Raw genomic sequence first — 13,088 nt, forward strand, 5'->3', positions numbered from 1 at the left:
CCTGATCTTCCAGAGGACACGCAGAATGAGAGGCGGGAACACATAAGGAAACATGAACCGACTCCACGGAATCACCAGCCACGGGGTCCCTGGACCTTGCGAAAAAATGTCCTCGACCTTGTTGTTGAAGCGGGAGGCCATAAGATCCACATCCGGCCGACCCCACCGCTCGCAGATTGCCCGAAAGATCTGCGGGTGAAGAGCCCACTCGCCGGGATAGAGATGCTCCGGGCTGAGGAAGTCTGCGATCCAGTTGTCGACGCCGGGGATGTAAATTGCCGATAGTGCCGGAACATGTTTCTCTGCCCAGCTGAGAATCTGCACAGTCTCTGCAATGGCTGCCGGGCTCAGAGTGCCTGCCTGGTAATTTAGGTACGCCACTGTCATGGAGTTGTCGGGGGGGGAGACTTTAAATCCAGCTTGTAGCTCTCCGCAATGACCTCCCTCACCCATGCGTCAGAGATGCGAGCCATCCAGACATGCCGAAACAAATGAAGCCGGCCGCCCAACCGAACGGAGGGCGCCAAGAGTTGCCCGACATGCAGCAGAGTTCTTAGAGTTAAAAGGACTTGGAGCCCTGTTGACAGGAAGGCTAGGAAGGGCGAGGCTTAAAGGAAGGTTTGCGCTTCTGATCCGGGGCCGACTTGTTGGACGCCCTCTTGGGGCTGGAAATACTCTGAAAGGGGCGGGGAAAAAAAGGCTTCCGCTTTTTTGACCTATTAGACCACCCCCTCGTCTGTGGTAAATGCGTGCTCTTACCACTTGTAGCGTCCAAGATGATCTCATCCAGGCGCTTACCAAAAAGTCTGCAGCCGTTAAAGGGGAGGGCCGTCAGAATCTGCTTTGAAGCATTATCTGCCGCTCAGCAGGAGAGCCATAGGGTACGGCAAAAGAGTACCAATAGAGCTGACGAACGAGCCATAAGCCTGGCCGCTTCCAAAGAAGCTTCACAAATATACGCACTGACATGAGAGAGCTGCAGGGCCATATCTGCCAGATCTCCCCCCCCGGGGGACTCCAGAGTCGAGACCCTGACGTAAATTACTTGCCCACTCCCCCATAACCTTGCTCACCCAAGTAGAGGCAAACACCGGCTGCAGCACTGTGCACACTCCTTAGGCAGATTTAGCAAACGCTCTCAGCTTCTTATCTCTGATATCAGAGAAAGAAGCCCCATCCGCTATCGGCAAGGTAGTATGTTTAGCCAAGCGGGAAACTGGTGGGTCCACTAGGACGACCATTTCTTCGTCAAATCCTCCAGAAAAGGATAAAAGGGTGTTTTGGCAAGGTAAAACATCTATTAGGGAAATTCCACTCCTTAGAAAGAGAGGAATCAAACTCCTGGTGGTTGGGGAAACTCTTGTGCGAGCGACGGGACCTTCTAAAAGAAAAAAACCTGAGCTGGCAGATGACTGTGTGGGATCCTCAACGTCTCGATAACCGCTGTAATAAGATTGTCCACCATGGACGACAGTTTGGCCGACTGACTCTCCGGCGAGACATCCTCACCTGACTCTTCTCCCCCGGGAGACACAGACACCCTTTTGGGGTTGTACCATAGGCTGGGCAGCAGGAACCATTGGGGAAGACCCACTTGATGGTGGAGCCGCACACGCAAAGCAGAAGAAGTCTGACTGAGGGGATGGAAAGTTTGCACGACACAACTCACAGGAAAAATGAAGGGACTAAATGAGGCAAAGGGGAAGGTTAGGCCCTGTAAGAAGGGACAAACAGCACTTACCCAGCCTGTGTCCCTCTAAGCAGCCGGCTGGGGAAAACTAAGCCGTAGAGGGGGGAGGGACCTACCCTCCAGCAATGACCTCCTAGAGGGCCCAGGTAACTTGGGGAGGGTACTGGAAGGGGGGAGCACTTTGGGGCAATTTCCTATCCTCCTCTATTTTATTTTTATTTTTTATATACTCACCTGTCTGGTGTCTTCTGCCCCCTGGCTCTAGCCGGATCACCACCTTTGATGTGTGGCCCCTTGGGGAGGGACGCTACACCGGGACAGAGAGGACTTGAGGTGGACGGCTGTGGTGAACCGAACGCTGGCAGGAAACAGAGGCTTTGTGGAAACCTCTGGTCTTCCTTTGCTTCTGGAGAACGGGAAGGAGCAGGGGGGGATTGGGGGACCCCTGGTCTCCCATCTCCTGGGTGGGAGTGCAGGCAGTTTTAATGACTGCCTGAAACTCCGGCTAGGAAAAAAAGTAAAAACAAAAGAACCAAAAACTAGCAGACCTACAATGCAGGGAGGTCTGCCTCCTACAGACACTAAGCTAAAACTGATTTAGCTTAGTCCCTGTAGGAAGGGTATAGCTGAAGGGGAGTAGATTACACTTTGTGTGCTTAGTGTCCGCCTCTTAGCGGCAACAGCTATACCCATGGTCAAGCCTGTGTCCCGCAATGATACGGATGAGAAAGTGTGCCATTGTACACTGGCTTAGCGGGCAGTGATGAGGAATGTTTGTTCCCAATCATCCCCTGTTCGCTAGTTGCCTTTACATAGAGCAAACATTTACTCTGTATGGGGACGAATGATCATTAGTACGATCATTCATTCCCACACAGTTTCATTGGGCCACAAACTATGGACCAGCTGGTAAATGAGCGGTTTAATTTTTTTATTTTTTTCCCAGTTGATTGCTGGCACATTTACATGGGCCAAGAATTGTAAAAAAAAGCCTTAAATCGGTATTCTCACCTGGAATATTGGTGGTGTATCACTAGAATATGCCACCAATGTCAGATAGGTGCAGGTCCCAGAGGTGGGGTCTATATCTAGAATGGAGCCCCCGAATATTAGGTTTAGATTCACCTTTGGGGGAACTACAACAGTGCATCTAAAGAGTATTACAATAACAGATCCAGCATGATGTAACTTAAAGGGGTTGTCCGTGATCAAACTATTTTTTTTTTTAAAGTAGCTTACTCACCATTAGTAGCCAAGTTTATGTTCCCAAGATGTTTTTAGGTAGCTTTGACACTGCTGCATTGCTCCAACAGTCCCCAGCAGACTGTTTACATATCTGTTTATGTATGCCATCACTTCCTGCTGCAAAGCATTGTGTGTCCCAGTGCAGCTCAGCAGCAGGCGGTTTCTACAGTGCAAGATCACCTCCCTGCATCCGCCCCCCTCATACATATTCAGCCTCCTGCACATTATTCACTCCTCCATAGATCCTTCCCCCCTCTTACATATTCAGCCTCCTGCACATTATTCACTCCTCCACAGATCCGCCCCCCTCTTACATATTCAGCCTCCTGCACATTATTCACTCCTCCATAGATCCTCCCCCCTCTTACATATTCAGCCTCCTGCACATTATTCACTCCTCCATAAATCCGTCCCCCTCTTACATATTCAGCCTCCTGCACATTAATTACTCCTCCATAGATCCGCCCCCTCTTACATATTCAGCCTCCTGCACATTATTCACTCCTCCATAAATCCGCCCCCCTCTTACATATTCAGCCTCCTGCACATTATTCACTCCTCCATAAATCCGTCCCCCTCTTACATATTCAGCCTCCTGCACATTATTCACTCCTCCATAGATCCGCCCCCTCTTACATATTCAGCCTCCTGCACATTATTCACTCCTCCATAAATCCGCCCCCCTCTTACATATTCAGCCTCCTGCACATTATTCACTCCTCCATAGATCCGCCCCCTCTTACATATTCAGCCTCCTGCACATTATTCACTCCTCCATAGATCCGCCCCCTCTTACATATTCAGCCTCCTGCACATTATTCACTCCTCCATAGATCCGTCCCCCTCTTACATATTGTGGTGTGGTCTGCATTGTTAATAACCGCACGGTATTGTGGGTGCTCCAAGGTCATTAACATTGCAAAACAGTGCAATCTTTGTTAGTTTAACAGGAGCCAGCTGTGGCCTGTATGGCTACGCGGTACTCAACCACATCCTGACATGACCATATTGTGTGGGGGTACCCCGACATGCAATACTAGATTAACCATCACCTACACATGTGGCGAACATACAGTTAAACTCTAGGCCAGCTGTTTTCCAAAAGGTGGCTATCTAATTGGGACAGCTTCTTAAAGGAAAAGTGTAGTCAGAAAATTACCTATTGCTTAAATCAAGTTTTTATGATAATCATATATATACACAGTGTATATATTTTTAAAAATTTCCATGCAACCATCTATATATATTTTTTTATTTTAAAATCATGCACTTTTACACTGGCTACTAGGCCTACAATACGTCAAGAGTTCCTGTCCTCTGACAGCAGCTACATGGACCATAGACACAATAGACTGGAGGGGACCCCATTGACTTCTGTGGGAGGGTTTTCTAGAAATGCGCTGTGAGCGGTCCAGAGGGCAGGAGAGAGTAGATGAGCTATGTTACCACCTATTGTGAGTGGTGCTGTCATAGGCTAGATGCACATCAGCTGGAGATTTTCCAGCAGGATCCTCCATTAGGAGGATCCAGGCAAAACAAAAAGAAAAAGACGACATATCGCTGCATTCAGTGGTATTTTGTCCGGGCAGCTGGCAGTATTCATACCGGACAACCAACTGACCCCAATATAGTAAATGGGATCCATCCGGTTCCAGCAGTATCTGGCATACACCAGATCCATCAGTTCTAGTATTCTCTTCCTATGCTGCTACAGAATACAAGAATCCTAGTGTAGATGTGTACTTAGCCTTATCTATATACAGGCAATATATATCATTGTCATTCTGCTTGTGATGATAATCTGATGGCTACTGAAAAGCTACCTGTTCAGAACAGAAAGTCTGAAAATATAATTAGGCCTAGTGACCAGCGCAAAATCTGCACAGTTTTAGGTATTTTTTTAATATAAGGACATTAAAAATTAAAATTTAAATCAACACAATTTGTAATAGAAATATATTCACATAAAACGTGAGTGAAACACATTCCTTTTAAAGGGGTTGTCCGGTTTCCGATATTGATGACCTTTTCTCAGGTAAACAGTGAAGAGAATGCAGCACTCATATGAGCGCTGCTGTCTCTTCAAACAGCTAATTGGCTGAGGTGCCGGTTGGACTCCCACCGATCTGATAATGATAACTTATCTCGAGGATAGCTCATCAATATTGGAAACATGACAACCCCTTTAAAGTCTGCTAGTACAGAATAAAGTTTATTAAGTTTGGATTTATAAAAGGGTGCTCAATCACTGTGTGGATAGTTTTGGAAGAGGACACTACAAGTTAGGCTACTTTCACACTGGCGTTTTGGTTTCCGTTTGGGAGATCTGTTTTGGACCGCTTGTGAGATCCCTGAACGGATCAGTTTTGCCCTTCATGCATTCTGAATGGATAAGGATCCGCTCAGAATGCATCAGTATCGAACCGTTCCGCCTTGGAGGCGGACACCAAAATTCTGCTGGCAGCATTTTGGTGTCCCTTTGACAAAACTGAGCCAAACAGATCCGTCCTGACACACAATGTGTTTTCACTGACACAATAGAAAACGGATCCGTCCCCCATTGACTTTCAATGGTGTTCAAGACGGATCCGTTTTGGCTATGTTAAAGATAATACAAGCAGATCCGTTCTGAACGGATGCATGCGGTTGTATTATCGGTGAGGATCAGTCTGTGCAGATCCATGACGGATCCGCACCAAACGCGAGTGTGAAAGTAGCCTTACCTATGATGTACAACTTACTTTTTGGCATATCTCCAGTACTTGATGCGGAAACCGTCCTGCTTCTGTCTTGGCAAGGGCTACTTTCATGCCGCTCTATAACTGTGGAATCCTCAGAAGCTGCCAAAGCAGATTTTACAGACTCTAATGGGTCAGAAAACATTGCTGCTGAAAAATCTGAGAACTCTAACTCCGTATTCTTATGTTGTCCATTTGGCAAATCACTGTTAAACTGTTCATAAGAGCTACTGTATGTATAATCACTATCGGCATTTGACTCATCATGGTTAGAGTCATCTGGATTTGGGCAGTCTTCCTCTTCCTCATCTTCATCATCTAACGGCTGTTCCAGGGAGAATGGACCATTTTCCAAATGGCCATTTGTTTTTGGAGACTCTATCCATGTTGGATCTGTGTTCACCAGTTCTGGCTCCACATCATCATCCTCATCATCATCATCGTCATCTTTTTCAACAATTTCCTTTTCGGTATCTTCTTTCTCATCATGATCTTCACCTTCTGAAGAAACATTACCTGCTAAAACTGTAAAAATACATTTCAAACAAACCTTAGGCCGCTTACAGAAACACCATGGCTTTAAGTTATAAAACAAGACATGATAATGGGATGGCTCTGTTGTCCTGGCTGAGCCAAGTCAGAGAAAACCAAGGTGTCAAAAGATCCTTGCGTCTTTAGCAGATTTCGTGAAGAGGTCAGTGAATATCGGCTGCCCTAGCAGTGAAATATAGGTTTATATCATCTGGACCAGGATTTCTGTGTAAAAAGCAAACTTAAATCCGATAGGAGTCCTAGAACTGCAGACAATTATTGGGAAAGCAGCGTTCATTCCCGATAATTGCCCGCTCGTCAGTGGCGGTGAAGAGTTGCATTTACATACAGCAATCCCCTCCATGGTATGTGGATGAGTAATGGCTACTGCGATTACTCGTCCCCAGACAGAGTCATTGTATCTGGACACAGCATGATCTGCTGCTCAGAAACAATGACTGAGGTGTCCGCATGAACAATCATTCCACCCGATGAATGTTTCAGTTGTTCATGGGGTGAATCTGCAGCACCTTTACACTGGCAGATTATTGGGAACTAGCGTCTAATATGAATGTTTGTTACCAATAACCCGCCTGACAATTGGACAATGTAGATGAAGCATAGGAGTGCTGACTGTGTGTAGGTGGGGTTATCAGGACTCTCACCGTCTACCCTAAGGCTAGGGCTGCGCGACACAAAGGGAACAACTACACCAATGTCGCGCAATAATTTTTATAATTATAGTCTATGGTGTCGCACTGCAACATGCTGCAACTGCGACAGTCACTGAAAAAAACATCTTGGGTGGATTTTTTACTACTGCCGTGTCGCAGCATGTTGCAGTGCGACACTATAGACTATCATTATAAAAAACATGTCGCCATGTAGCCCTAGCCTAAGAGTCCTATCAGGATTTACACCTTTTTTTTCACACAGAAATACTGATTCTAACCATATGAACCTATATATTATGCAGCTGTTTCTCTTCATGCACCCCAACCTGCACTCAGATATGGCAGAAATTTACTCCTAACAGGTTCGCTTTAAGTATCTTACAGCAGCCCATGTATACTGTCCAATAGGCAAGTGATAGGCAACGGGCCTTCAATCTCCCCCTTAAAGGGGTATGGACAATAGGGGAATATTGCTAGGATATGCCCCCATTGTCTGATAGAGCGGGGAAGGTGGCGGCCAGAGGACCCCGGGTTTCCCTGGGTCAGGCCACCACCAAGCGCTTACCCCATAGTAGTGAATGGGAGCGCATCGTGCTTGCGGGGCCAGGATTAGAAAAAAGGGTTTTTTCAGGATTAGAACAAATAAAACACACCACACCTGTCAATGCTTTGGGTCTAGTATTACAGCTCACTTCCATTGAAATGAATGGGGATGAACTGCAATACCACAAAAGACCTGTGGACAAGTGTGGCATTGCTTCTGGAAGAAGCAGACATGTTTTTCTAATCCTGAACAACTCCATGTAAAACTTCTTTGTTCCCAATTGGAAATGGCAATGAATCATTATATATATATTTTTTATTTATTTTTTAAAGGCTCCTGATTATTGGTGCTTATTTAGTTACACTGTACAGGGAGTGTGAAAAAAGCTCTGCACATAATACACACCATAGTCATTGACCGGCTCCTCATCAGTAGCATCCTCCAGACAAACCGTCTTCAATTTGGCTTCTGGCTGGCTATCAGCATCCTGCTCATTTTCATTTTCTGCAGTTTTTTTCCTTTCTGCCTCCCTCTCCAGCTCTTCGATTTCTTGAAGGCGTTTTTCTAGGAGCTCTGCTTGACGCTTCTGCTTTTTTTTTAGTTTTTTCTTTTTATTTTTGGAAATCTTTCCAACCTGTGCAGGAAAAGCAACATGTTTCTTAGTTAACTGTTATTCTAATAAAATGTAAAGAAAAATAAATTACAGTAAATACTCTGAGCTCAAATAAAAAAGAAGCCTTTTTAAAAGTAAGATAAAGAAAAGTTATCCCACTGGTCACCAGCATAAAACGATATGGTGTTTAATGACCCGTTTTCACAAAAGTTTTGGGAAAGTTTTTCTGTATGAAATGTCACCCCTTTACACTGTAATAGAATCCGCAATGTGTACATATTTTTGAAATCTCATCCACTTTGCTAAGGCTCCTTTCACACTAGCGTTCGCTGGTCCGCTCGTGAGCTCCGTTTGAAGGAGCTCACGAGCGGACCCGAACGCAGCCGTCCAGCCCTGATGCAGTCTGAATGGAGCGGATCCGCTCAGACTGCATCAGTCTGGCGGCGTTCAGCCTCCGCTCCGCTCGCCTCCGCACGGACAGGCGGACAGCTGAACGCTGCTTGCAGCGTTCGGGTGTCCGCCTGGCCGTGCGGAGGCGTGCGGATCCGTCCAGACTTACAATGTAAGTCAATGGGGACGGATCCGTTTGAAGATGCCACAATGTGGCTCAATCTTCAAGCGGATCCGTCCCCCATTGACTTTACATTGAAAGTCTGGACGGATCCGTCCGAGGCTATTTTCACACTTAGCTTTTTTTTTGCCATTTTAATGCAGACGGATCCGTTCTGAACGGAGCCTCCGTCTGCATTATTATGAGCGGATCCGTTCAGAACGGATCCGCCCGAACGCTAGTGTGAAAGTAGCCTAATACTGTATTACACGGCAGATCTGACATTGGAAAATCTGCAGCTAATAAACAGTGCATGCATGTAGCCTCAGGGTATTTTTACAAGAGACATATTTTTTGCTGAAATGTTTGTGACTGTCCAATTCATCTGAATAGGACCTGCGTGTATCCATGTGCTTTTCTTCAAAAACAACCTCATTCAGATGAATGAAATCACAGAAACATTAGCAACAAATCTGACACGTGTGAACTTATACAACCGGTAAAAAAGACACAATCGCACATCCACATCCTATGCATTGATCTACTGCGAAGCCTAATTATACGTATGCTCTATGTATACTGTACGGTTTAATAAAAATTCTTAGTCCCATTCACCAGGTCACCGTGGCCTCTTGAGTTTCTACTCCTACACTGCGGATGCTATGCTACGGCAGCAACAGTTGCTACAAATTAGGGTCCATTCACACGTCCGCAATTTCGTTCCGCAAGGAATTGCGGACCCATTCATCTTTATGGGGCAGCACGACGTGCTGCCCGGATCCGGAATTGCGGATCCGCAATTCTGATCCTGAACAAAATAGAACATGTCCTATTCTTGACCGCAATTGCGGGCAAGAATAGGCATTTTCTATTAAGTGGCGGCGAGGTGCGGCTCCACAAAACACACACTGACGTGTAAATGGACCCTTAACGTAGGAACTCAGCTGAAAGAGGCCACCATGATGTCATGTGCGGGCCTATGCATTCTGGTCATAACATATACAAAGAGACTTGTGTTCATATTTATACATTTTGCTAAGCAGCACTAGTGTAGATCAGTGTATAATATTTGGATTCATGCCTTTTACTACAGTTGTTGCACATGCAAACTTTCCTAAGACTTGTGAAAATACTGTTAAACTTACCATATACAGGTAGCTTTTTCAACAGCTCCTGCGGGAATTGTCCAGGGGTGTACATAGAAGTAAGGGGCGGACCAAGCAAAAATCTAAATGGGCACCTCATTTTGAAGCTAAATTTTGCTTTCCAAGACGACTTGGTGTTTGTTTCATCCATCTCCTTCCATTTGACCTTGGGCCAATACTCTGCTCCCTGTTTTACTTAGTTCCTAAATTAGTTCCTCTGATTAGAAGAGTTCTAAAGTAGGTACCCAGTAGTCAAGGAGATGGGATTAACAAGGGCTTGGACTTCTATATGAAAGGGCTCCACAGCAGTTGCATGGCCTCTAAAACCTATAGAGGTCTTATAGGGCGAAAAATATAGTACATTTTTCACAGAAGCTGAAGGCCACTTGTCAGTATGAAAAATAGTAAACAACAGTTGATAATTCAAAAGTGACAATCAATATGGCAGCACTTCCTGTTGTCACTTCTACAAGGACGGTCAACACAACTGAACAGAAAAAAAAAAAAAGATCTTTGTAAATGAAACAATCTAAAGCTATTTAAAACTATGGACATTTTTAGATTTGGAAATTCTACCACTAAGTATATTTTGAGAATTCTAAGCAGAAGTCGATTTAAATGAACTTGGTGTCATATTACTGGAAAGGAATGTCTAACCATCAAAAAGTAATTCCTAGGAATATAAACCAGTGGCATTACACTGTACAGTAAAATGAAATGACAAATAAGCAAAAATAGAAAAAAAATAAAATTATATATATATATATTTATTTACAATGGTGTATTCCCACCTGTGACATTTATGTCATATCGTTAAGATATGCCATCAATGTCAGACAGGTGCAGGTCTCACCTCTGGGACCCGCTCTAATCTTCAGAACGGACCCAGAAGTAAAGGACAACGCAAAACGCATGCGCAGCTTATTCTCCATTCACTGCTACAGGACTTCTGAAAATGGCTAAGTAAGTGTGCTCTACTGTTTTTGGGAGTCCTTTAGCAGTGAATAGAGGAAGCTGCACATAAGCCATCTCCATTCACTGCTATGGGACTGCCAGAAACACGTGAACCAGCACAAGGCTATTTCTGGAACTCTCATTGCGTGAACGGAGTGGCCACACGTGTTGTTGCTCCCCCTTCACTTCAGGGGCCCTATTCTGGAGACAGGACATGGTCCCAGAGGTGGGACCTGCACTTCATATTGATGGCATATTTTAGCAATGTTCCAGATGTGAAGACCCATTTAAGTCTGTGGATGCATAATATTGTTCTCACACACTCATCATAAAAAGATACTTTCAAGTACTTACTGGCTTCTGCTGTGGAGCAGTGCTCACTAAAAGAAAAAGAAAAGAAAAAAAAATTTGTGATAAAATATCATTCTTAATATCATATTAGGACTTAAAGGGTTTCTACCACCTGATTTTGACCTAATTCGCTCTCAGACACTAGCGATCTGCTAGTGTCTGATCTACCTAACAATGCTATTTTCAGACCTTTATGTGGATCCGTTTCACAAAAAAACTAACTTTTATTGATATGCTAATGAGCCTCTAGGTGCTATGGGGGCGTCTTTTCAGCACCTAGAGGCTCCGTCTACTCACACTGTATGCCGCCCTACTCGTCCGTCAAGCCCGCCCATCTCCTCTAGAATGCCATCCTCCATCTCAGCCAGCGGACGAATTCTCGGGCCTGCGCCGTGCGCGTCTGTATTCGGTGCAGTGAATGTCTGAGTGCTCAGAGGAACAGATGGCGCAGGTGCAGTGGAGATGCCGGCGCAGGGAGCGTTCATACAGTCAAATACAGATGCTGGCTGAGATGGAGGATGGCATTCTAGAGGAGATGGGCGGGCTTGACGGATGAGCGGGCGGCATACAGTGTGAGTAGACCGAGCCTCTAGGTGCTGAAAAGACGCCCCCATAGCACCTAGAGGCTCATTAGCATATCAATAAAAGTTCGTTTTTTAGTTAAACGGATCCACACAAAGGTCTGAAAATAGCATTGTTAGGTAGATCAGACACTAGGAGATCGCTAGTGTGTGAGAGCTAATTAGGTCAAAATCAGGTGGTAGAAACCCTTTAACTGTGTACTCTATACTCTGCACTTAAAGGGGTAGTCCGGTTATATTGTTATCCCCTATCCACAGGATGGGGAATAACTATTAGATCAGTGGGGGTCTGATATACCAGAGGTCCAGAATACCCCTTTAAGTACACAAAGTATGTACTACAGAGACCCTTACCCCCTTAAAGACAGAGCCAATATTTTTTTTGTGTTTATGTATTTTTTCCTTTCTGCCTTCCAATAGCCCAAACATTTGAAATTCTCCGTTCATATAATCATATGACATTCTAGTAATTTTATGCAGGTAATGTATTTTTAATGGCACTATTTAAAAGGTGTTTTCCGAGATTTATTTCACTGATGATCTATCCTTTGGTTAGGTCATCAGTATCTGAACAGTTGGGGTCCGACACTGGGTACCCCCACCAATCAGCTCTTTCAGAAAGCAGCGGTGCTAGAAGTAGCACGACAACCTTCTCTCTGCTTTTCCTAGGCCAAGTGACGACACATTCATATGTTTTGTGGTCTAGGAGCAGCTCAGCCCCATTCAAGTGAATGAGGCGGAGTGTAATACCAAACACAGCTGCTATACAATGTACTGTACAGCACTGTGCTTGGTGAGCACTGAGAAGGCTGCAGCACTCACAGGAGCGCCGCAGCCTTCTCAAAACACCCCCATAACAAGATGTTTGAATTTACTATATGTTGTATCGCCCATTTTTATTATTTCGTCACTATGCATGATAAATATTTATATTTTAATAGTCAAGACATTTTCAGACATGGCAATACCAATTATATTTAATTTAAATTATTTTATGTAAAAATTGAGAAAGAAGTGTTATTAGAATTTTTAGTGTTTTTTTTATTTTTTTTCTTGTCACTTGTGCCATAGACTTCAATTAGGCAAGGCTTAACAGGCATCTTGCCACAGACTGCCCCAGTAACCGACTGGAACCCCACAATTTCGCAGCAGGGGCTCCGATCAGGGGATGCGACATCTGAGGAGTTAAATAACCAAGCTGAGTTTTTTTTATTTTATATATATTTGACTACCTTTGCACAATAAGGACACTTCTTTCAAATAAAAATCTTTCGTTTTTGTGCCACCATATTCTGACAGCAGTAACATTTTGCAATTTTACGAGGACGGAAATGTGTGAGGGCTTATCTCCTAAGGAACAAGCTGTAGTTTTCACGGGTACCATTTTTGGCTGCATATGACGTCTGCATCATAGCAAAAATACCAATTCTCACACAGCATTCCTGCCTATAATGAATGAACTGACAACTGGA

The 13,088-nt window shown here is 44.6% G+C and overlaps 1 protein-coding gene across 6 annotated transcripts in view; it reads right to left on the reverse strand.

Annotated features, from left to right (window-relative positions):
- Nucleotides 1-13,088, reverse strand: part of SRPK2 (SRSF protein kinase 2) — a 142,274-nt gene that overhangs the window by 23,684 nt on the left and 105,502 nt on the right. For 3 of the 6 annotated variants that reach the window (XM_044280171.1, XM_044280170.1, XM_044280173.1), the window contains exons 9-11: nt 11,039-11,064; nt 7,828-8,056; nt 5,677-6,189 (exon numbers count right to left, since the gene is read on the reverse strand). In XM_044280171.1, coding sequence (XP_044136106.1) covers nt 5,677-6,189; nt 7,828-8,056; nt 11,039-11,064 — 768 coding nt within the window. Of the gene's footprint in view, nt 1-5,676; nt 6,199-7,827; nt 8,057-11,038; nt 11,065-13,088 lie in introns of all 6 variants that reach the window. The other 3 variants (XM_044280169.1, XM_044280168.1, XM_044280172.1) reach the window with 1 other exon arrangement.

Source organism: Bufo gargarizans, chromosome 2 (genome assembly GCF_014858855.1).
Source record: "Bufo gargarizans isolate SCDJY-AF-19 chromosome 2, ASM1485885v1, whole genome shotgun sequence".
NCBI classification, from domain to species: Eukaryota; Metazoa; Chordata; class Amphibia; order Anura; family Bufonidae; genus Bufo; species Bufo gargarizans.